The 25,000-nt window shown below is 48.4% G+C and overlaps 1 protein-coding gene across 1 annotated transcript in view; it reads right to left on the bottom strand.

Annotated features, from left to right (window-relative positions):
• The window catches only part of LOC140374715 (contactin-3-like), an 80,840-nt gene that overhangs the window by 44,097 nt on the left and 11,743 nt on the right, over positions 1 to 25,000 (bottom strand). The window contains exon 3 of the mRNA XM_072461711.1: positions 24,405 to 24,540. Within this exon, the coding sequence (XP_072317812.1) occupies positions 24,405 to 24,540 (136 nt within the window). The remainder of the gene's footprint in view (positions 1 to 24,404; positions 24,541 to 25,000) is intronic.

Genomic DNA, 25,000 nt, shown 5'->3' with positions numbered 1-25,000 from the left:
AACAAGTAACTTGAAATGATAACTCAAGAGATATTATATACGATGCTCGCTGTTGCCAACAAACAAAATCAGCGGAGAGTGGTTCGGCTATTGTGTTTCCTACTGCGCCCGTGTATCCGTGGTGTATGGGAAAATCCGGTCCACGAAGCTCCCCAAATTGACTATAACACTATAATGAGGCACGCAGTCGGAGGGCAGCTTTTATCGCAAATCCTTTAAAAAGTTTCTAAGTGAAGCTTGCTCCAATTAGACCAGAGATGGGCTACTAGTTTTGAGCCACTACTACTTTTTGTTGTTGTTCTAGGTATTTCAACAAACTTACATACCAGTACTTACTATCTGTTGGTATCTATTAGGTAATTTTAATTAAATTTAGTCACAATTGCTTTCCTCATATTGATAGATTAGATTGATTATTTTTGTATTATTAGTCTATCCTAATGGTATATTTGATAATAAGTGTTGTGCAGCTCCCATAACATAACAGTTATAGAATATCACATATCTTGGACCCGCTCACAAACCCTGAAATGCAGACAGCTTTGTTTGAGATTGGCCCCCATCCTCACGAAGAGCCATCTGCCTCCCCCGCCCCACCCGTGACGTAGTGTCAGTGTGAGTGTGCGTTTCCCCCCCCCACCCGTGACGTAGTGTCAGTGTGAGTGTGCGTTTCCCCCCCCCACCCGTGACGTAGTGTCAGTGTGAGTGTGCGTTTCCCCCCCCCCGTGACGTAGTGTCAGTGTGAGTGTGCGTTCCCCGCCCCCCCGTGACGTAGTGTCAGTGTGAGTGTGCGTTCCCCGCCCCCCCCCCTGACGTAGTGTCAGTGTGCGTGTGCGTTCCCCCCCGTGACGTAGTGTCAGTGTGAGTGTGCGTTCCCCCCCCGTGACGTAGTGTCAGCGTGAGTGTGCGTTCCCCGCCCCCCCCTGACGTAGTGTCAGTGTGAGTGTGCGTTCCCCGCCCCCCCCCGACGTAGTGTCAGTGTGCGTGTGCGTTCCCCCCGTGACGTAGTGTCAGTGTGAGTGTGCGTTCCCCCCCGTGACGTAGTGTCAGAGTGAGTGTGCTTTCCCCGCCCCCCCCCCCCGTGACGTAGTGTCAGTGTGAGTGTGCGTTCCCCGCCCCCCCTGTGATGTAGTCTCAGTGTGAGTGTGCGTTCCCCGCCCCCCCCCGGTGACGTAGTGTCAGCGTGAGTGTGCGTTCCCCGCCCCCCCCTGACGTAGTGTCAGTGTGCGTGTGCGTTCCCCCCCCGTGACGTAGTGTCAGTGTGAGTGTGCGTTCCCCGCCCCCCCGTGACGTAGTGTCAGTGTGAGTGTGCGTTCCCCGCCCCCCCTGTGATGTAGTCTCAGTGTGAGTGTGCGTTCCCCGCCCCCCCCCCGTGACGTAGTGTCAGCGTGAGTGTGCGTTCCCCGCCCCCCCCTGACGTAGTGTCAGTGTGCGTGTGCGTTCCCCCCCCGTGACGTAGTGTCAGTGTGAGTGTGCGTTCCCCGCCCCCCCTGTGACGTAGTGTCAGTGTGAGTGTGCGTTCCCCGCCCCCCCGTGACGTAGTGTCAGAGTGAGTGTGCTTTCCCCGCCCCCCCCTGTGACGTAGTGTCAGTGTGAGTGTGCGTTCCCCGCCCCCCCCCCGTGACGTAGTGTCAGCGTGAGTGTGCGTTCCCCGCCCCCCCCTGACGTAGTGTCAGTGTGCGTGTGCGTTCCCCCCCCGTGACGTAGTGTCAGTGTGAGTGTGCGTTCCCCGCCCCCCCTGTGACGTAGTGTCAGTGTGAGTGTGCGTTCCCCCCCCGTGACGTAGTGTCAGAGTGAGTGTGCTTTCCCCGCCCCCCCCCGTGATGTAGTGTCAGTGTGAGTGTGCGTTCCCCGCCCCCCCCCCGTGACGTAGTCTCAGTGTGAGTGTGCGTTCCCCGCCCCCCCCCGTGACGTAGTGTCAGTGTGAGTGTGCGTTCCCCGCGCCCCCGTGACGTAGTGTCAGTGTGAGTGTGCGTTCCCCGCCCCCCCCTGACGTAGTGTCAGTGTGCGTGTGCGTTCCCCCCCCCGTGACGTAGTGTCAGTGTGAGTGTGCGTTCCCCGCCCCCCCGTGACGTAGTGTCAGTGTGAGTGTGCGTTCCCCGCCCCCCCTGTGATGTAGTCTCAGTGTGAGTGTGCGTTCCCCGCCCCCCCCCCGTGACGTAGTGTCAGCGTGAGTGTGCGTTCCCCGCCCCCCCCTGACGTAGTGTGAGTGTGCGTTCCCCGCCCCCCCCCGTGACGTAGTCTCAGTGTGAGTGTGCGTTCCCCGCGCCCCCGTGACGTAGTGTCAGTGTGAGTGTGCGTTCCCCGCCCCCCCCTGACGTAGTGTCAGTGTGCGTGTGCGTTCCCCCCCCGTGACGTAGTGTCAGTGTGAGTGTGCGTTCCCCGCCCCCCCGTGACGTAGTGTCAGTGTGAGTGTGCGTTCCCCGCCCCCCCTGTGATGTAGTCTCAGTGTGAGTGTGCGTTCCCCGCCCCCCCCCGTGACGTAGTGTCAGCGTGAGTGTGCGTTCCCCGCCCCCCCCTGACGTAGTGTCAGTGTGCGTGTGCGTTCCCCCCCCCGTGACGTAGTGTCAGTGTGAGTGTGCGTTCCCCGCCCCCCCTGTGACGTAGTGTCAGTGTGAGTGTGCGTTCCCCCCCCGTGACGTAGTGTCAGAGTGAGTGTGCTTTCCCCGCCCCCCCCCGTGACGTAGTGTCAGTGTGAGTGTGCGTTCCCCGCCCCCCCCCGTGACGTAGTCTCAGTGTGAGTGTGCGTTCCCCGCCCCCCCCCGTGACGTAGTGTCAGTGTGAGTGTGCGTTCCCCGCCCCCCCCCGTGACGTAGTCTCAGTGTGAGTGTGCGTTCCCCGCCCCCCCCCGTGACGTAGTGTCAATGTGCGTGTGCGTTCCCCCCTGTGACGTAGTGTCAGTGTGAGTGTGCGTTCCCCCCCCGTGACGTAGTGTCAGAGTGAGTGTGCGTTCCCCGCCCCCCCCTGTGACGTAGTGTCAGTGTGAGTGTGCGTTCCCCGCCCCCCCCGTGACGTAGTGTCAGCGTGAGTGTGCGTTCCCCGCCCCCCCTGTGATGTAGTGTCAGTGTGAGTGTGCGTTCCCCCCCCGTGACGTAGTGTCAGAGTGAGTGTGCGTTCCCCGCCCCCCCGTGACGTAGTGTCAGAGTGAGTGTGCTTTCCCCGCCCCCCCCGTGACGTAGTGTCAGTGTGAGTGTGCGTTCCCCGCCCCCCCCCGTGACGTAGTCTCAGTGTGAGTGTGCGTTCCCCGCGCCCCCGTGACGTAGTGTCAGTGTGAGTGTGCGTTTCCCGCCCCCCCCTGACGTAGTGTCAGTGTGCGTGTGCGTTCCCCCCCCGTGACGTAGTGTCAGTGTGAGTGTGCGTTCCCCGCCCCCCCGTGACGTAGTGTCAGTGTGAGTGTGCGTTCCCCGCCCCCCCTGTGATGTAGTCTCAGTGTGAGTGTGCGTTCCCCGCCCCCCCCCGTGACGTAGTGTCAGCGTGAGTGTGCGTTCCCCGCCCCCCCCTGACGTAGTGTGAGTGTGCGTGTGCGTTCCCCCCCCCGTGACGTAGTGTCAGTGTGAGTGTGCGTTCCCCGCCCCCCCTGTGACGTAGTGTCAGTGTGAGTGTGCGTTCCCCCCCCGTGACGTAGTGTCAGAGTGAGTGTGCTTTCCCCGCCCCCCCCTGTGACGTAGTGTCAGTGTGAGTGTGCGTTCCCCCCTGTTACGTAGTGTCAGTGTGAGCGTGCGTTCCCCCCCCCCCGTGACGTAGTGTCAGTGTGAGTGTGCGTTCCCCGCGCCCCCGTGACGTAGTGTCAGTGTGAGTGTGAGTTCCCCGCCCCCCCCTGACGCAGTGTCAGTGTGAGTGTGCGTTCCCCGCCCCCCCCTGACGTAGTGTCAGTGTGCGTGTGCGTTCCCCCCCCCGTGACGTAGTGTCAGTGTGAGTGTGCGTTCCCCGCCCCCCCTGTGACGTAGTGTCAGTGTGAGTGTGCGTTCCCCGCCCCCCCTGTGACGTAGTGTCAGTGTGAGTGTGAGTTCCCCGCCCCCCCCCGTGACGTAGTGTCAATGTGCGTGTGCGTTCCCCCCTGTGACGTAGTGTCAGTGTGAGTGTGCGTTCCCCCCCCCGTGACGTAGTGTCAGTGTGAGTGTGCGTTCCCCGCGCCCCCGTGACGTAGTGTCAGTGTGAGTGTGAGTTCCCCGCCCCCCCCTGTGACGTAGTGTCAGTGTGAGTGTGCGTTCCCCGCCCCCCCCCGTGACGTAGTGTCAGCATGAGTGTGCGTTCCCCGCCCCCCCCTGACGTAGTGTCAGTGTGCGTGTGCGTTCCCCCCCCGTGACGTAGTGTCAGTGTGAGTGTGCGTTCCCCGCCCCCCCTGTGACGTAGTGTCAGTGTGAGTGTGCGTTCCCCCCCCGTGACGTAGTGTCAGAGTGAGTGTGCTTTCCCCGCCCCCCCCCGTGACGTAGTGTCAGTGTGAGTGTGCGTTCCCCGCCCCCCCCCCGTGACGTAGTCTCAGTGTGAGTGTGCGTTCCCCGCCCCCCCCCGTGACGTAGTGTCAGTGTGAGTGTGCGTTCCCCGCGCCCCCGTGACGTAGTGTCAGTGTGAGTGTGCGTTCCCCGCCCCCCCCTGACGTAGTGTCAGTGTGCGTGTGCGTTCCCCCCCCCGTGACGTAGTGTCAGTGTGAGTGTGCGTTCCCCGCCCCCCCGTGACGTAGTGTCAGTGTGAGTGTGCGTTCCCCACCCCCCCTGTGATGTAGTCTCAGTGTGAGTGTGCGTTCCCCGCCCCCCCCCCCCGTGACGTAGTGTCAGCGTGAGTGTGCGTTCCCCGCCCCCCCCTGACGTAGTGTCAGTGTGCGTGTGCGTTCCCCCCCCGTGACGTAGTGTCAGTGTGAGTGTGCGTTCCCCGCCCCCCCTTTGACGTAGTGTCAGTGTGAGTGTGCGTTCCCCCCCGTGACGTAGTGTCAGAGTGAGTGTGCTTTCCCCGCCCCCCCCGTGACGTAGTGTCAGTGTGAGTGTGCGTTCCCCGCCCCCCCCGTGACGTAGTCTCAGTGTGAGTGTGCGTTCCCCGCCCCCCCCCGTGACGTAGTGTCAGTGTGAGTGTGCGTTCCCCGCCCCCCCCCGTGACGTAGTGTCAATGTGCGTGTGCGTTCCCCCCTGTGACGTAGTGTCAGTGTGAGTGTGCGTTCCCCCCCCGTGACGTAGTGTCAGAGTGAGTGTGCTTTCCCCGCCCCCCCCTGTGACGTAGTGTCAGTGTGAGTGTGCGTTCCCCGCCCCCCCCGTGACGTAGTGTCAGCGTGAGTGTGCGTTCCCCGCCCCCCCTGTGATGTAGTGTCAGTGTGAGTGTGCGTTCCCCCCCCGTGACGTAGTGTCAGAGTGAGTGTGCTTTCCCCGCCCCCCCCGTGACGTATTGTCAGTGTGAGTGTGCGTTCCCCGCCCCCCCCCGTGACGTAGTCTCAGTGTGAGTGTGCGTTCCCCGCGCCCCCGTGACGTAGTGTCAGTGTGAGTGTGCGTTCCCCGCCCCCCCCTGACGTAGTGTCAGTGTGCGTGTGCGTTCCCCCCCCGTGACGTAGTGTCAGTGTGAGTGTGCGTTCCCCGCCCCCCCGTGACGTAGTGTCAGTGTGAGTGTGCGTTCCCCGCCCCCCCTGTGATGTAGTCTCAGTGTGAGTGTGCGTTCCCCGCCCCCCCCGTGACGTAGTGTCAGCGTGAGTGTGCGTTCCCCGCCCCCCCCTGACGTAGTGTCAGTGTGCGTGTGCGTTCCCCCCCCCGTGACGTAGTGTCAGAGTGAGTGTGCGTTCCCCGCCCCCCCCTGTGACGTAGTGTCAGTGTGAGTGTGCGTTCCCCGCCCCCCCCGTGACGTAGTGTCAGCGTGAGTGTGCGTTCCCCGCCCCCCCTGTGATGTAGTGTCAGTGTGAGTGTGCGTTCCCCCCCCGTGACGTAGTGTCAGAGTGAGTGTGCGTTCCCCGCCCCCCCGTGACGTAGTGTCAGTGTGAGTGTGCGTTCCCCGCCCCCCCCCGTGACGTAGTCTCAGTGTGAGTGTGCGTTCCCCGCGCCCCCGTGACGTAGTGTCAGTGTGAGTGTGCGTTCCCCGCCCCCCCCTGACGTAGTGTCAGTGTGCGTGTGCGTTCCCCCCCCGTGACGTAGTGTCAGTGTGAGTGTGCGTTCCCCGCCCCCCCGTGACGTAGTGTCAGTGTGAGTGTGCGTTCCCCGCCCCCCCTGTGATGTAGTCTCAGTGTGAGTGTGCGTTCCCCGCCCCCCCCGTGACGTAGTGTCAGCGTGAGTGTGCGTTCCCCGCCCCCCCCTGACGTAGTGTCAGAGTGAGTGTGCTTTCCCCGCCCCCCCCCGTGACGTAGTGTCAGTGTGAGTGTGCGTTCCCCGCCCCCCCCCCGTGACGTAGTCTCAATGTGAGTGTGCGTTCCCCGCCCCCCCCCCGTGACGTAGTGTCAGTGTGAGTGTGCGTTCCCCGCGCCCCCGTGACGTAGTGTCAGTGTGAGTGTGCGTTCCCCGCCCCCCCCTGACGTAGTGTCAGTGTGCGTGTGCGTTCCCCCCCCCGTGACGTAGTGTCAGTGTGAGTGTGCGTTCCCCGCCCCCCCGTGACGTAGTGTCAGTGTGAGTGTGCGTTCCCCGCCCCCCCTGTGATGTAGTCTCAGTGTGAGTGTGCGTTCCCCGCCCCCCCCCGTGACGTAGTGTCAGCGTGAGTGTGCGTTCCCCGCCCCCCCCTGACGTAGTGTCAGTGTGCGTGTGCGTTCCCCCCCCGTGACGTAGTGTCAGTGTGAGTGTGCGTTCCCCGCCCCCCCGTGACGTAGTGTCAGTGTGAGTGTGCGTTCCCCGCCCCCCCTGTGATGTAGTCTCAGTGTGAGTGTGCGTTCCCCGCCCCCCCCGTGACGTAGTGTCAGCGTGAGTGTGCGTTCCCCGCCCCCCCCTGACGTAGTGTCAGTGTGCGTGTGCGTTCCCCCCCCCGTGACGTAGTGTCAGTGTGAGTGTGCGTTCCCCGCCCCCCCTGTGACGTAGTGTCAGTGTGAGTGTGCGTTCCCCCCCCGTGACGTAGTGTCAGAGTGAGTGTGCTTTCCCCGCCCCCCCCTGTGACGTAGTGTCAGTGTGAGTGTGCGTTCCCCGCCCCCCCCCGTGACGTAGTGTCAGCGTGAGTGTGCGTTCCCCGCCCCCCCCTGACGTAGTGTCAGTGTGCGTGTGCGTTCCCCCCGTGACGTAGTGTCAGTGTGAGTGTGCGTTCCCCGCCCCCCCCGTGACGTAGTGTCAGTGTGAGTGTGCGTTCCCCGCCCCCCCCCCCGTGACGTAGTCTCAGTGTGAGTGTGCGTTCCCCGCCCCCCCCCGTGACGTAGTGTCAGTGTGAGTGTGCGTTCCCCGCCCCCCCCTGACGTAGTGTCAGTGTGCGTGTGCGTTCCCCCCCCCGTGAAGTAGTGTCAGTGTGAGTGTGCGTTCCCCGCCCCCCCCTGACGTAGTGTCAGTGTGCGTGTGCGTTCCCCCCCGTGACGTAGTGTCAGTGTGAGTTCCCCGCCCCCCCCGTGACGTAGTGTCAGTGTGAGTGTGCGTTCCCCGCCCCCCCCTGACGTAGTGTCAGAGTGAGTGTGCTTTCCCCCCCCGTGACATAGTGTCAGTGTGAGTGTGCGTTCCCCCCCGTGACATAGTGTCAGTGTGAGTGTGCGTCCCCCCCCCCGTGACGTAGTGTCAGTGTGAGTGTGCGTTCCCCGCGCCCCCGTGACGTAGTGTCAGTGTGAGTGTGAGTTCCCCGCCCCCCCCTGACGCAGTGTCAGTGTGAGTGTGCGTTCCCCGCCCCCCCCTGACGTAGTGTCAGTGTGCGTGTGCGTTCCCCCCCCCGTGACGTAGTGTCAGTGTGAGTGTGCGTTCCCCGCCCCCCCTGTGACGTAGTGTCAGTGTGAGTGTGAGTTCCCCGCCCCCCCCGTGACGTAGTGTCAATGTGCGTGTGCGTTCCCCCCTGTGACGTAGTGTCAGTGTGAGTGTGCGTTCCCCCCCCCGTGACGTAGTGTCAGTGTGAGTGTGCGTTCCCCCCCCCCGTGACGTAGTGTCAGTGTGAGTGTGCGTTCCCCGCCCCCCCCCGTGACGTAGTGTCAGCGTGAGTGTGCGTTCCCCCCCCGTGACGTAGTGTCAGTGTGAGTGTGCGTTCCCCGCCCCCCCCCCCGTGACGTAGTGTCAGCGTGAGTGTGCGTTCCCGCCCCCGTGACGTAGTGTCAGTGTGAGTGTGCGTTCTCCGCCCCCCCCGTGACGTAGTGTCAGTGTGAGTGTGCGTTCCCCGCCCCCCCCCCCCGTGACGTAGTGTCAGCGTGAGTGTGCGTTCCCGCCCCCGTGACGTAGTGTCAGCGTGAGTGTGCGTTCCCCGCCCCCCCCGTGACGTAGCCTAGTGGAGATGGTTTTTCATCGTATAATTGTGTCATTCTATGTGTAAAAGTGGCCTAAATTGTGCATATTTCAGACATCCAAATCATAAAAATAAATTGCCTGTCCAAAAAAAAGTCACCTCAGAAAAAAGGGGCACACGCTCTTGTGATAAAATGTGAATATATGATTATATTTCTGTCATGTATTTTATCTGCATAATAGTGATATTTTATCTGCATCATTAGTCTAAGAGAAGAACGGGTGTGTGACAGCATTTGTTTGTGAAGGGGTCGTAAAAATGGGCCAAAGAATGTTTACCCGAGGAGGGGGGGTGACAGCCCAAAAGAGGAGTCTGGGTAATGTTTACCCAAGGCTTGATCTCTACGGAAAAATACCAAGTGCCTTGATGTGAGGCTGACCAATGAGAAATGTGACCCGCCTATTCCAGAATATCTAATAAAACCAACCAGCATGGGAAAAAACGGGGTGAGACGCGGGGGTGAGACGCAGGAGGGTCAGCCAGGCTCCTTACAACGGCCTGGCTGACACAGTCCCCGCGTTTTCTCCCATGCATGCCACACAAATGTCTGATGTTTCTGTGTCGTTTAATATTCTAAGTTGAATTGTGTTCTCAATGTGTTAAGGAATAGCATCGGGTGTATGTCTAATTCCATGACATTTTCTGGTCCTATCGAGCCGGATGACAAGCAGCCCCTTCGCGGAGATTGACGGGTGAATCGGTGAAGTCTGTGCACAGCTGAAAGAAGTCCACTTTTCCCGTGGCCGCCCATCGCACCTCAGTCTCCGCGAGGAGAGCGTGTCGTTTCGAAGCAGCAGGAGAACACAGGCGACAAAGAAGGTCAGACAAAAATTTTGTGTGTGAAAAAGAGTTAGCCATAAAACGTTTTTATGCATTAGTTTGATATTTACTGGAAAAATATTGTATGCTTTTATGCGCAGTTAGGTATTACTGAGGAAATACCCAGTTTCATATTACTGAGGAAATATTTTAGGCAGTTAGGTATTACTGAGGAAATACCCAGTTTAATATTACTGAGGAAATATTTTAGGCAGTTAGGTATTACTGAGGAAATACCCAGTTTCATATTACTGAGGAAATACGCAGTTTAGGTATTACTGAGGAAATACCCAGTTTAATATTACTGAGGAAATATGTGTGAATGTAAGCGCTGTGCACGAGCGAAGTAAGTAAGAGAGAAGTGTGAATGTGTGAATGAGGATTAATAAGTGATTAACTAACAAGTGTGAATCACAATTAATCATACAAGGGTCACAAGGCGTTATTCTGAGAGATCTAAAATTTGCAGTCACGGGTGAATCTTAAACACCACGTTTATGTCCGGAGGAATCTAATAAGGAATTTTCTCTAGAAGCTTGACATTGACCGTGACTGTAAAGCAAGTAGCATTTCTCTCAGACGACCGAGACCACATAATGCCAAAATTATCACCCCAAACTGTAAAAAGACAAAGGAAAAGTCATAAGAGGATTTTGGAGGGAGACTTCCAGCGTGCTCAGATGACGTGGCAGAGAGGGGGAGATAAGGGGGGTCAACAAGGCAGGAGAGGGGAAAGCAGTTCAGAGAACGCTCTGAACTGATGAAATAAGTAAAACTAAACTCAGCTGGTTTTAAATTTTAGTATTTGAGAGCTCTGTAGAACAAATTTTAAGGGATTTGTTTGATTGACAACAATCAATTATAAAGATTTTATTAAACTTGATAAGAGATGAAGATGAATTCAGATTTTTATAGATGGCCAATTTTTTGGGGAATGTGATCACAGACAGGACACTTCCTGTCCCCGACATAGAAGACAAAAGTCGTGTTTTTTGAGTGCACAGAACAAACCTACGTTTTGTTTTGTTTTATTATTGGACTTGACAAAATTATCTTTTGGACTTATTATGTAACCATAATGCATGACTAGATGAAAGTACAGGACGAAAAGACAGAAGTGTTTTTAAATTTAGGATCAAATACAGGCACAGGCCTGGGAAGTGATAATATGGGTAAATGGGTGACTACTGATGTTTTTGGACATAGGAGTAGAATGAGTAGTAAGTAAAGTGATAGTAAAAGTTATATCAGTAACTTATTTATTTGTATTATCATGAGGAAACCTCGTATTGCATGTAGACATAAGTGAGGGAATAAGTTAAATAGTGACGTCCAATGCCCTCCCAGGAAAGACATGAATGGGTCATTAACTAGGGCAATTGACGCAGAAGTGGGGGGACATGGGACATACATGTGTTTATTAACTAAAGACAACAGGACACCAAGTCATAAAGATAGTCAGAGATAAGGGGCTATTGACTGGCAAAGAATCTGGAGGACTCAGGATGGAGCAGATGTCGTTATCTTTACGTATCACAGTGACAATTAAGAGCAACACCACCTCAGGGGGAGGGTTGACGTGATGAGTAATAGGAAAAGTTAAAATTAACAGGGAAAGAATTTGACATTCTAAAGTAAATGCCTGAAGGATTGTGGAGATTCATCAAGAATTGAATAGATTTAAATAAGACAATATCATCTAAATTTAGACGTTATAGAAGTTATGAAAACCAGTGATAACAGGACTTAAACATTATAGGACTCAGGACGGAGACAAGAGATGGCTAGACTGATAAAATGATGTGCCTTATGTACAAGGGGAAGGTTTAGGATCATTTTGATTGTTATACACATATAGACTTGCTAGAACAAACTAATACACAATGTTTGTAAAGCACCACATGAGTAGGTGTGAGAGATTGAGTTTGAAACTCACCTGAAGCACATATAGAAGATTAGCACATATTACATTAGATGGGTGACTTTATTCAGGCCACACCCACAGAGGAGATGTGAAATTGTTAATTATGATGAAGAATTCTAAGTTGTGAACTGACCCTTATGGCCAGCTCAACGGGGGAATTATTGAGATAATTATTATTGTTTGATGTATTTGTATTGCACATACATACATACATACGCGCGCACACGTGGACACCAGATTTTTAGAGTTTGAAACTTTTAGAGTTTAAAACATTTAGAGTTTGAAACATTTAGATTTTTAAACATTTGGAGTTTGAAACAAATGGTGGTAAAACAGATTTACAAGTTACAGATCGCAGAGGCAGTGTCGGATTACAGACACACAGGGTGGGAGCCCAGTGCCGTGGAAGGGGGGGCTCAGCCAGGGATGTGACCACTGACCTGTGAAAGGTCAAGAGGTGACATTGCGGAGTGGAAGACAGACGCAATTCCATCTCTTCCTTGATTACATCTTGGATTAGTGAACGTTGTAAACTATCTGGATTATTTAATTTTGTTTAAATGTAGTAGTTTGAGAAATGGGAATTCCATATCTCAAAAAGGGGGGATATGTACGTGTAAACAAACATTCCGAATCAATAATTACTAAAAAAAAAATTGTAAACAAGAAAACTGTTTGAAATACACTGAATTGTCGAAAAGACTTTGTTTATCACCGCAGCAGAGAACGTGTTGGAGATGTGGTGTTTACAGAGACAATCCAAGTGGGACAGCCAGTGGACGGAGCCACACCGTGTCGTCCTCACACCGACCATTGGAGGGACGAGAACATGGGTGCTCTCATGGGAAAGTGAGAGAAATGTCTGGACAACACAGCGCCGGACAACACAGCGGCAGATCCATAAGATCTACAAGACGCAGGACTTCAGTGTATTCTTCATTTTTGTATGCAGTGAACACAGAGGCCACAGCGCGTAAAGTGCTACACTCTGCTACAATGAACGGGAGCCAGAGACAGCAAAAAGACGTACGTGTTATCATCATCGCAGCGACGGCGGTAATATGGGTGCTGACACCTGTATTATGCATCGGACAGTCGGGACCACGTGAGAGAACAAACAGCAAGCCAAAGGTACTCTGGGCACCCAACCCATGTTCTAATAGATCAGCATCCACTTGGATGCCACAATTGTGTATACCTGTGAATGAAACATACATTTTTGAAATTCCATACGCAGATCTGAAATACAGGGGGAAGAAAATAAGTGATCAACTTGAAAGGTTATGAAATGCATGATGTGTAATAATGTACAATGTATAATTGACATGACAGTAGCTGAAGAAACACAATGGCATATTATACAGCCACTGTTGTTTGCACTAACTGAGAGTTTTTTATCTGCTACAACATAACTACATGCAAAGTTAATGAAATATGCCTTAAGATGGGAAATGTACCAGTTCATATGTGTCATAGGTGTGATCGAAGCGAGCAGCGGGAGGAGGTCTCTTAAGAAACCAAGCGAGGACGTATGGTGGTGTGGAGACACAGTGCTGAGGGCTTGGAAACAAAGGGACTAGGACGTTGTGCCTATGTCTCTTTTGTGACCAGCATCACCCAGAACCATACCGCAGGGTCAAGGTCGAGAGGTTAGTGGACAGTCTGGTTCCAGTAGCACCTGATACAACGTATTTGATGTTATTGGGGTGTCCAGAGAGGTCCCTGACGAGTCAAAGTGACTGACCAGAGAGCAGCGGGTTTAAGGGCTTTCCGCTTGTACTTCTATATTTCCCATCACACCGCACCAAATTATAGACAAGATAAATTGTCTGTTTGTCAAATTACAGAGATTAACCAATCTGACTCAAAATTTAGGACAGTAATGCAGTAGAAATGTTGTGGGCCGAGAGAAAAGAAGTGTGTTCAATGTTTGAGAAATGTGCATTATTTTTTAAGTGTAAAAGTGTCATTTTAACAACAATATGAAAGACATGTTGAAAACTGAAATGAGTAATGTGTTTGGCATATGATACAGTGACTAATGCTTTGATAAACAGGAGGGAAATGTGATAAAATGTGAATATATGATTATATTTCTGTCATGTATTTTATCTGCATAATAGTGATATTTTATCTGCATCATTAGTCTAAGAGAAGAACGGGTGTGTGACAGCATTTGTTTGTGAAGGGGTCGTAAAAAGGGGCCAAAGAATGTTTACCCGAGGAGGGGGGGTGACAGCCCAAAAGAGGAGTCTGGGTAATGTTTACCCAAGGCTTGATCTCTACGGAAAAATACCAAGTGCCTTGATGTGAGGCTGACCAATGAGAAATGTGACCCGCCTATTCCAGAATATCTAATAAAACCAACCAGCATGGGAAAAAACGGGGTGAGACGCGGGGGTGAGACGCAGGAGGGTCAGCCAGGCTCCTTACAACGGCCTGGCTGACACAGTCCCCGCGTTTTCTCCCATGCATGCCACACAAATGTCTGATGTTTCTGTGTCGTTTAATATTCTAAGTTGAATTGTGTTCTCAATGTGTTAAGGAATAGCATCGGGTGTATGTCTAATTCCATGACAGCTCTAACAGCCTTTAACTTTTATTACAATACACATTGGCAGTGGCATACTTCACTAAGCTTCTGTGATATTACATTTATTTTCCATCCAGTTTCAGATATGTAGTAGATTAGTTTCTCTGCTTGATGCCAATGATTCGACCCGTCTCAAACAAACCAAAATATTTCCCATTGCTGTGGAAAAATGTGATTTGCACTATATGTGACAGGAAGATCCGGCTGTAAGTGACCCCGGGGGCCACTGCTCCGGCTCCGGACCCAAATCCCCCTGTGAGCAGATAACTGATAACTGTGATTCCTCTGATCAGGGGCGTGTTCCCTCCATCTGCATGGGGACACCCTGCAGTGCCCAGTGTCCCACCGAGCTTGATTGTAAAGTTTGGTGGATGTAGGTGCTACTTTATTATGTCTCTGGTGAAAAATGCATCGTGAGAAATGATCAAATGTAGTATTAAAACATCGTAAGGTGCAGGTTGTGCAATAGTGTTGTTTCCAATGGATTTTTGCTTGTACTATCATGCCTTAAAAAACTTCAAATGCTTTAAATATGGATTTTGTTATAATAAACAAATCTGAATTTTAATAAATATATGAACTCTGCTCCAAACCACATGTTTCACTGACATTGCACTGGCTGTTGACCTCTGAAATAAAAAGCCACGCATTTCATCGACGATTTTAAATGATTATATCTTGATTTTTAAATTATTAAAATTCTATTACTTGCACAGCCCTATTGTTTATTACGTTTTAATGTCAACTTCTCTTTAGGTAGACTTTAAAAGCATCCGTGGACGACTCACTCACAAAAAGAAATGCGGCAATGTCTTGCAGCCGGTGATATTGGAGGTACACTATGGCCAGACTGTCAAAATAAACACCTTTAAATTATTTATAGAGCGGGTCGTTGGTCATTTTCTTTTCTGTGTCTGAAAAGTTATTTCAAAAGAAGACCAGAACTTTAACGAAAGATTGTGATTTCAAAGTCGCAATTTCAAAGAATGACCACGAAGAGTGCAGATGTGGCTCTATGAATAATTTCTTAATTTATCTATTTATTTATCTATTTATTTCTCATTCATTTCTTTATTATTTCACTTATTTCTGGTTCAGTTTACAGCCTTTCACTGCAACTATGGACAGCAGACATTTGAAAGACAACAAAACCATTCACTCTTTCCATTGACAGGAACCATTAGCATGTTTCCATTCAGCTGCTGTAAAACACGCGTGACATTGGTAAAACGATGAACAAAAAAGTCGTTTTCAACTGTGAGTAAAACATCTTTTATATTGAGACAGTAGGGGTCTATTTAAAAAAAATCTAAATAACAAATGTATCTATAGTATTTCTTTATTTAATTGCAAGAATTATCGGTTACTTTTGAGACAAATATTAATATTGAATTTATGTATGTGTTTCTTTATTTTTTATTTGAGACGAGAAGGGTCAACAACAGAAACGTTTTGTCTATTTTGTCCTAAACCCGGCAAAAACATTCACTCTCCAGTCAGAGAACACACATGACGTAAGCATCACTCTCACAGTAAATGACACAGAGTTGTAACGTTAGTAATGTTATAATCAATATTTACTGCACACAGGATGTTGCTGTTTTAAAGCTCCAGTGTGTAACTTTTTAGACAAACAACAGACTTAAAATAAAAGCATATTGTTGATCGCACAGAAAAACTTACAATGGATACAATGTGCAGATCGTTGGTGCCGATGGAGAGGCCATGGTGCCGGAGCCCAACACAAGTCACAACAAACACTAACAAACACTGCTAGCCCTGAACTGTGCAATAATGACTGACTTGATCATGTGCAATACCGTCATATTCATGTGCAATACTGACCGACTTAACCATGTGCAATACCGTCATATTCATGTGCAATACTGACTTAACCATGTGCAATACCGTCATATTCATGTGCAATACTGACTTAACCATGTGCAATACCGTCATATTCATGTGCAATACTGACTTAACCCTGTGCAATACCGTCATATTCATGTGCAATACTGACTTAACCATGTGCAATACTGTCATATTCATGTGCAATACTGACTTAACCATGTGCAATACCGTCATATTCATGTGCAATACTGACTTAACCATGTGCAATACCGTCATATTCATGTGCAATACTGACTTAAACATGTGCAATACTGACTTAACCATCTGCAATACCGTCATATTCATGTGCAATACTGACTTAACCATGTGCAATACCATCATATTCATGTGCAATACCGACTTAACCATGTGCAATACCGTCATATTCAGGTGCAATACTGACTTAACCATGTGCAATACCGTCATATTCATGTGCAATACTGACTTAACCATGTGCAATACTGTCATATTCAGGTGCAATACTGACTTAACCATGTGCAATACCGTCATATTCATGTGCAATACTGACATAACCATGTACAATACCGTCATATTCATGTGCAATACTGACTTAACCATGTGCAATACTGTCATATTCATGTGCAATACTGACTTAACCATGTGCAATAACATCATATTCATGTGCAATTACTGTCGTACTCACAAGCAATTAAGGCCATATTCATGTCATAACTGATGTAAATAAGAGTGTTTACTCACCATTAGTATTAGTGTTATTTAGTCTTATGCTAGCTATTTTACTTTACTTTATTTTATTATTATATTATTTGATTTTATTATTATTTTATTTTATTTTTTCCCCCATTCCCTATTAAGATATGAGAGGAGTTTTGTTAATAAAAGTGTTTTGTTTTGTTTATAAGAGTTCTTCTATTATGTTTTTTTTTTTAAACTTCCTATAAGTTATCTGTCCTTCCCTCTGTATCTACTGCGTTGCAACACCGACATTTCCCCATGTGTGGACAATAAAGGAATATCTTATCTTATCTTAAGTCTTTTCCCCATGAATGATGAGTTATGGTGTGCGCCTGTTGTGTGGACTGTACACGATCAAAGCCTGTGATCACCTCAAGAGCATTTGACCCGTCCTCCAATGCTGCCGGGCGTCTCCTCAAGAGCAGTGGCACTACCGGGCCCTGGAGCACCCAGAGGAAACCCACTCAGACCAGGGGACCACCCTCCTCCTGCTTGTTTTCATTGAAATGTTGTTCCTTTGGCAATAAAACCTATTTATCTCCATGAGGAACGTTCAGAAGCTTTAACTTTTTTATTACATGGAATCTGGCTGGTTGCATAGTGTTTTATGTTATGCTTTTGTGGGTTTTTAGAATTAAACTAATTGTGAAACAAAAAAAACTGATCTAAAATGGCTTAATAATACAAACCAGTTCATTGACTTCCTTTTCTGTTGTAATCGTGGCACTTTCCCTGTAGCAAACAGCAGATTTCTCATGTGTGTTTGTTGTAGGAACTGGCTCCTTCACATTACTCCTGTCAGCTAACAAAGGAGAATGCATTGTTCATAAAATATAGCCACGCTCAACCTAGTCCTGAAATGAGCATGAAAAAGCCTTAAGGGGTTAGCATAAAAGGATCGTGTGCGGCAAACAGACTGATTCTGACTAAAAACAGGTACTTTGTGCTTAGAAGTGCTTTTGGCAAAACTCATTTCAAGGACAGAAAGCCCAATTATTCACAAAGTCCAATTCTCCTCAGTAATACTTCTCTCAAGGAAACGGAACACCTCTGTTCAGATTTTGACTATTGAGGCATTTTTGTAGCTCTGTAGTTGCATATTCATTGCATTTTATCTTTCACCTACTTCCCACTTTGGTTTGTTGTCATATTTCCACAAAGTTTTCCGCCCTTTTGTTGTCACTTCACGCTTTACTAATGCTCTCTCTACATATTTACATCAGCAGTCGTATTTATTTCTCAACTTTTGAATCCATTTTGGGGTGACTGCTGTGACTGTGCCATTGGGATCATTAACATTTCATCTTAGAGCATCACGCACAAAGCCATCCAGCGCCCATAAAGGTTTTAGGAGGCAGTCTAAACCATAATAAGCTCCTCGCTGTCGTATTATATTTACATAAAGTGACATCATTCCACCTTTGACTCCTCATTAGCTCTTGGCACGGGCGAACAGTGGGCACGAGCGACCGGAGAGCACCTTTGTTCTCCCCGTCACCCGCGCTCTGCGATCGTAGCAGGCGAGCGCATTAGCCTAATACAACAATGGAACAATTAGCATTCCTTCCAATAACAGCAACACTTTAAAGCCCGATGTTAATTCATTAAGTCAGATTGTTCAAAGTGTTGCTCTGCCACCTCTGTGCCACTTTAATCAAATGGAGCAGTGATGAGTTACAGGGCCTTTTAAAACAGCTTTTTTCTTGTCCTGATAACAAAGACTATGCAGAACAGAGTCACGTTTGGACTAATTCAGGGTTTTTTTGCTTCCTGTTTATTAGTGCCATTTTGAGTACTTTTTACCATTCACATCCACAAACAAAATGGATATGGCTCATAGCTCCGCATTGGACCTTAGAGTAGAAAGTAGTCGTTCAAATGTTCCTTATGAGTTCCTGGTAGGTTCAGTTCACATCATGCAATGGAAACAAACAGTTGATAAAAGGACTGACAATTGCATTTCTAAAGTGATATTTCTGAGAGCATTTTCATAACTATTTAGGAAATGTCCAACTTTGTCCAGTGTGTTACTTTTTCAGTATAAATACTTGCAAAAATGAGTCTAGTTGTAGTAGTAGTCTAGTTGATCTAGATATTGCTTATTACTGAGAGCTGGAGTGGTTTGGATGTTTACCAAAATGGACAGATTAATAGGCATTGCTCTTGTCAGTGACCAAAAAAAAATAGCTGCGTTAAAATATGAGACTCTGATGTACTCGGATGTAAATAAATGTATGTTTGATTGAAGGCCTCTATAGCTCTGATAGAGAGATCCTTTACAGTAAGACATAATCTCACTGTCATTGCCATGTTCTCACTTTTACTAATACATAAGTCATATTTCTTCTCAAAAGTCTGAACTCGGCTCCGGACCACATGATGTTGGATCGGTGCTCGACCTCTCCATTAAAAAGACCAAATGATCATTGACAATTAGAAATGATTGAATCTCTATCATGATCCAAATGTGATTAATTGCACAGCCATAAACTTTATACCAAAAGAGCCACTGACTGTTGATGCGCTACACATATAATCAAGTATAATAATATTAATATTAGCAGTGTCTGTGGCAGATGATGTTGATATGGGAACCTCAGTGGAACTAGAACTGTGCAGCATTTTTTTCCTGTTGTGTCATTTTTTCCTGTTGTTTCATTTTTTCCTCTTGTGTGAAGCACTTGAAATTCCTTGTGTATGAATTGTGCTCTACAAATAAACTTGCCTTGCCTCGTGCCCTTGTAAGTAAAGACTTTGAAGTGTGCATGTGTGTACTACAAAGTCACTGTTTTACCTGAAGTTGACTTCTACTATAAAACTGGATAAATAATGGAGTGAGGGGAAGAAATCTATGCTCATACCTGAACAAATATTGATTTTTCTTGACTTCGTTCTGTTTTTCCAAATGTTCTTTATTTTCTTATTAAAGGAGCTGTTGCTCAAAGCAAATCACAGTGAGTCAAATCCATCACATCTGTCACATCCTTTAAAGGTGCCATGTGTCACTTTGTGCAACCTGCTTGTTTCCATGGTATTACTTACACATCTTATATGATATTAAATGTATATATTTATTGTGTTGTTTGTATTGCATTAAAAAACCTTGAAAACTTCAAAGCATTCTTCCTGGAAGGGGAGTTACCTCTCCACAGATCTGAACAGTAACTTTGGTGCCAATTCAACTTTGAAAGTCCTTTTTATTTGCTGAATATAGATGAAAGTGGATTCATATTTTCTATGCGTCGCCTCTTGTTGACCCTCTGTGACGTGTCACTGCTGCTAAGTGTTTCTTTGAGCACAGGACGAGTGGCTTAAAAGCAACTCTAAACTCAATTACCTGGGTTGAGTCTGGTTTTGTGCGCACGGGTCTTTGGATCATCAGGCCGGGTAAAAGCACAAGTACGGGGCCATTGGTGTGTGCACAGAGGTCAGAGAAGTTCAAGTAAAGGTTCTCAAAGTCACTGCGAGAGCGAAATAGACTTTTAAGATCAGAGCAGGTCGTGATGCTTCTATATGTGATCTTTATAATGCGGCCGCTCCACAGAGGACACTATGGAACAGCTTGTCTCTTTGAGGCCAGGGACAGATCTGGCAGATGAAAGGAAAGTACAGATATCATCCAAACCATTTTTATTATCTTGCATCAGTAAAGAAATGTAACAGCAAGACTGAAAAGTGGGATCCTTTAGTTCTCAGGGTTTCTGTAAAGGTAAAGCCTTATTTTTCAAATCGAGTCCAACAACTGACTAACCACATATCGACTGAAGCTGCTTGTAGGAGTTTCAATAATCCAAGTCAAGTTTTTTTTAGTAGGAAAAAAGGAAATGAAGTCTACGGATTATTGCCTCAGGTCAGATTTGTTTTTTTTTGTTGACAGGAAATGTCGATGCTCAACATCAATTATGAAAGGGAAATCATTGGAGAATATATATATATATTTTTTTAGAAAATGTGATTTAAAAAATGTTATACAATAAACAATAGTTTATTTAAATATATGTGGTCTGTACAAGATATAAATCAAAACCATTCTAAAAATATTTTGCAAATGTTGAAATTAAAGGCGCAATGGACGATTTTTCGGCAATTTGAGAACTCAGGTGGAAGTGCTCATGCCACTCCCCCGTGCTCATGCCACTCCCCCGTGCGCATGCCACTCCCCCGTGCTCATGCCACTCCCCCGTGCACATGCCACTCCCCCGTGCACATGCCACTCCCCCGTGCGCGTGCCACTCCCCCGTGCATATGCCACTCCCCCGTGCTCATGCCACTCCCCCGTGCACATGCCACTCCCCTGTGCACTTACCACTCCCCCGTGCGCATGCCACTCCCCCGTGCGCATGCCACTCCCCCGTGCACATGCCACTCCCCCGTGCACATGCCACTCCCCCGTGCACATGCCACTCCCCCGTGCGCGTGCCACTCCCCCGTGCATATGCCACTCCCCCGTGCTCATGCCACTCCCCCGTGCACATGCCACTCCCCCGTGCACATGCCACTCCCCCGTGCGCGTGCCACTCCCCCGTGCATATGCCACTCCCCCGTGCTCATGCCACTCCCCCGTGCACATGCCACTCCCCTGTGCACTTACCACTCCCCCGTGCGCATGCCACTCCCCCGTGCGCATGCCACTCCCCCGTGCGCATGCCACTCCCCCGTGCACATGCCACTCCCCCGTGCATATGCCACTCCCCCGTGCGCATGCCACTCCCCTGTGCGTATGCCACTCCCCCGTGCACATGCCACTCCCCCGTGTGGACTGATACAACACACGTGCGTTTGTTTATCAACACGACGGATCGCATCACATCTCTCGTCTCCTGTAGATTTCCGTCTCTTCTGAGTCAGCTCGAACTGTCTTTCTCCGTCTTCATTTTGTCCCGTACACTGAGGGAACTATATCATGATAGATCAATGCGCTTAGACACTGCTCTCCTGGGACGAGCCAGACGCGGCTGCAGGTGAACGAGGCTCTGCAGGTGAGCGGTAGGTGCGTTTTATGATTGATACGTGGCAGGACTAATCGACAGTCCACACCACGAGGAAATAAGACTCCGATTTGGGCCAATACTTGGGTTATACTTACTTTGAGTATCAAAACTTTTTTCAAATGAGTATCTCGTTTGGATACTACTGGTAGTTCTGGTTTCAATAGAATCTGAGTATTGATTTATTTATTACAGCTTTATTATATATCATAATTCACACTGTATCTCATGGTTATTTCTATTACATTTTTATCCATTTCCAAACACAAAAGTTGCACTTCACCACCACATGAAGTGAGACTAGGTCCTCATCCTTCTCTTTTATGAGTTTAGTGATCGAGAGACTGCTTCTATATGAGACTCTTATATTAAGCAGCTACACTGAGAATACTATGGGATCTCATCTCGTTGTGAGTGACAGGACTGGCTGGAGAAAGCAGGAAGAGCGAGGGGGCAGTGTGAGGCGATTTACCCATTTACACTTCAAGAGGAGAGCCTTGGAGGTGCTGAGGCACAGCGGCGTGAGGAGGCGCAGCAGCGTGAGGAGGCGCAGCAGCGCGAGGAGGCGCAGCGCGGCTAACATGCTCATCTCACCTTTAATCACTACATGGTAATGCCTAAGACTCAGACGGGGACTCGGAAAGCCCCGGAATAATGAGAATCCGCGCGCCGCACATCACTACAATTCAGCTCACATGGCCACAAGTAATTCCGGCGGTGAACACCAAAGACACTCGTAATCAATGGCTGTTGGTGGAAACTGGTGTTCCCATTGGTCTTTACAAGCGCCCACGATCATTAAGATGCTACATGTGTGTCACCGAGATGCTATCAGGCACGACTGCTGGCAGATTGGCAGCCTCTTAGTCAATATGAATTACTCGAGACACAACGATGCCACTGCAAAAAGTGACACGCGTTGGGAGTGCTAATTCTGGAAAAGACCGGAGCTGTTTAAAATAATGCTACAATGAACCTATTGCACTATTGATTTGTTTTGGCGTATATGAATAATGGCAATCAGACGAAATTATGTTAATCAAACACAAATATAAACTATTGATAACTTTTTATTTTTAATCAGCTATACTCATATTCACATTTTGAATAGCTACAAAACAACATTCATGTTCTCTAAATGTGGATACGTTGCCCACCTCTGGTTCACATGTTTTAAAGCTGCACTATATTACTTTTCTGACAAAGGAGATGTTATTGCTTTGTCTTGAATGTTCCACATTGTGGCATTAAACTTAATTCAACAATCTTGCATTGACTCAAACACAGGTCTTTATTGCTGGTAGTGTCACCTGTTTGTCTCCATGGATACAGGTAAGTTTAATGCCAGACAGTGGAACATTATTGTCATCTTCATGGAGAAAAGCAGGAGGAAACATGACTTAGTGAAGAAATGAAACAGAAAATATAACACTGAACACTGAGATTTTCAAACAGAAGTGATTCACAGATTTCTTTTTGGCTTTGCAATTAGTGACAACAGGCATTTTAAACAATCCCATTTTCTGACTGCTCGGAAAGGCAACAGGAACATGTAACCCAAGTGTTAATTGCAGCGCGCACAGGTAATTAAACAGGATTGGAATTTAAAGCCCAAATTGGTTGTTTTTAATTTAGCAAAAGTGGGCAGCGTTTCAGAGAAGCTACTTTTTGTGACATTGAGGATTTCACTTTTAGATGGATTAAAAAAGTGCCTCGAATATAATTTTTTTCTATCTTTTTGTTTCCAGCTGCGTTTTTGTGCCCGTCGGCTTTATTGACAGGAAAGTCGTGTGAAACGGGGGATGAGAGAGAAGGGAAGACATGCAGTAAATAGTCAAGCTCGCAACACTGCGGCGGCTGCACAGTCCGGCTCACGAGTGCAGGGCATAAACCTACTCACACGACGAGGAACGTAACGCATTGTGCCCATGTGATCCAGCAGGAGGCATGAGGTCATCAACTCTTTGCTCATCAGTTCACCACAGTCCCAGAGCTGAGCGTGTTGTGAGCGTGTGCACTGAGCGTGTGCACTGAGCGTGTGCGCTGAGCAGCTACAGTGAGTCTTGTCCTCACGCCAAAGACGAATACAATTTCAGATGCACGTTTTGAAAAACTACTTCTTCTTCGTTATAAGCATTATTTTGTATCTGAGGAGTAAATGTAGGCAGTGATGCGCTGAGTTTGATTTAAATGAACTACAGGCCTAAAGCGCGTTCTGTTGTGCGCCGCTGCTCTTGTGAATCCACTTATTTTGTCTTTGCAATGTTTTTAATTGTTTATACTATGGCATTTTATTATTATTGGCACTTTTGCTGGTAATCTGTGAACATACAATATAAATAAAGGTTAGTCAAACGCATTTAATTTGCTTGTTTATTTCATATTTTATGATTATGATGATTATGTTACAGTGTTAATAGGAAATCCTCCTTGTGTGTTATAAAACAGTGATGGCCTCGTGTTTGGAGGAGAAAGTTCCGAACCAATTAAAGACTCACGTCAGGTTTTACCTTGTTTTACTGTGATTGAAAGAGCAACGCAAAGGGAAAGATTATCAATAATGTTGAGTATTGGTAACGCAAGAGTACTCCAAAGTGTTACTTTTATAACAAAGTATCGCGTTAGTTTTCCAGGGCAGTAACGAGATAATGTAACAGGTTATTTTTAAAAGTAACACATACTGGCTGTAAAGTACTGCAATATCTATTATTGCAATACTTTTAACAAGCGTATTTATTTATTTTTATTAAAACAGAAACGTGCATGTCTTCATTTCGTAATTGAACTGTGTCAAAAAAAAGCAAAACAAAAATGACTAAATCAAGGAAAAAAATGTACGTGTGAAATGTGTAAAAATGAATAAAATCAGTCTTTTTCAGCCTTTTTCCTCCTTCTTACTTTCGGGGGCGGAGCTTAGTGTTGTAGCGAGATATTTGTTTGCTTGAGATATCAACAATATTATTGCGTCGGCCAATAGTTCAATACTAGTACTTACATCGTGATTCAAATACACCTTTACTGAGAAGCACTGACACAACCACAACCACAACATGACATATACAAAAGAGCACATCGCTGCGGAGATTAGATCACGATATGGTCACATGGCCACACCCACCTGTACTGAGGGGGCGGGGTTCCCTTGGCGTCGCAGGTCAAAGTCGCCTCTTCTTCGATGGAGTCCACGGGGATGAAAAGGTCTCCGGGCTCCATCCTCCAGGTCGGACCATGGAACGAGACGCTGTCCAGGCACTCTGTCCCAACACACACACACACAGAGACACACACACAGAGACACACACACAGAGACACACACACACACAGAGACACACAGGCACACACACACACAGACACACACACACACACACACACACACAGACACACACACACACACACACACACACACACATAGACACACACACACACACACACACACATAGACACACACACACACACACACACACACACACACACACACACATAGACACACACACACACACACAGACACACACACACACACACACACACACACACAGACACACACACACACACACACACAAAGATTTAAGCAGGAGCAGCAGTAAATCGCACATTTGATAGGGACAGACCTCCAATGATCCGACAGTAATAACATTCAGGCTCAGGGAAAGTGCAGGACTGGCTCTGTAAATTTCACATTATCGACTTGGTCACAACCTGTCTGTTCAAACTTAA

Source organism: Eucyclogobius newberryi, unplaced genomic scaffold (genome assembly GCF_026437365.1).
Source record: "Eucyclogobius newberryi isolate DKJ021-1_F unplaced genomic scaffold, fEucNew1.0.hap1 SCAF_302, whole genome shotgun sequence".
In the NCBI taxonomy this organism is placed as follows: Eukaryota; Metazoa; Chordata; class Actinopteri; order Gobiiformes; family Gobiidae; genus Eucyclogobius; species Eucyclogobius newberryi.
The sequence above is the reverse complement of the archived record's forward strand: the minus strand, read 5'-3'. Positions and strand labels throughout refer to the sequence as shown.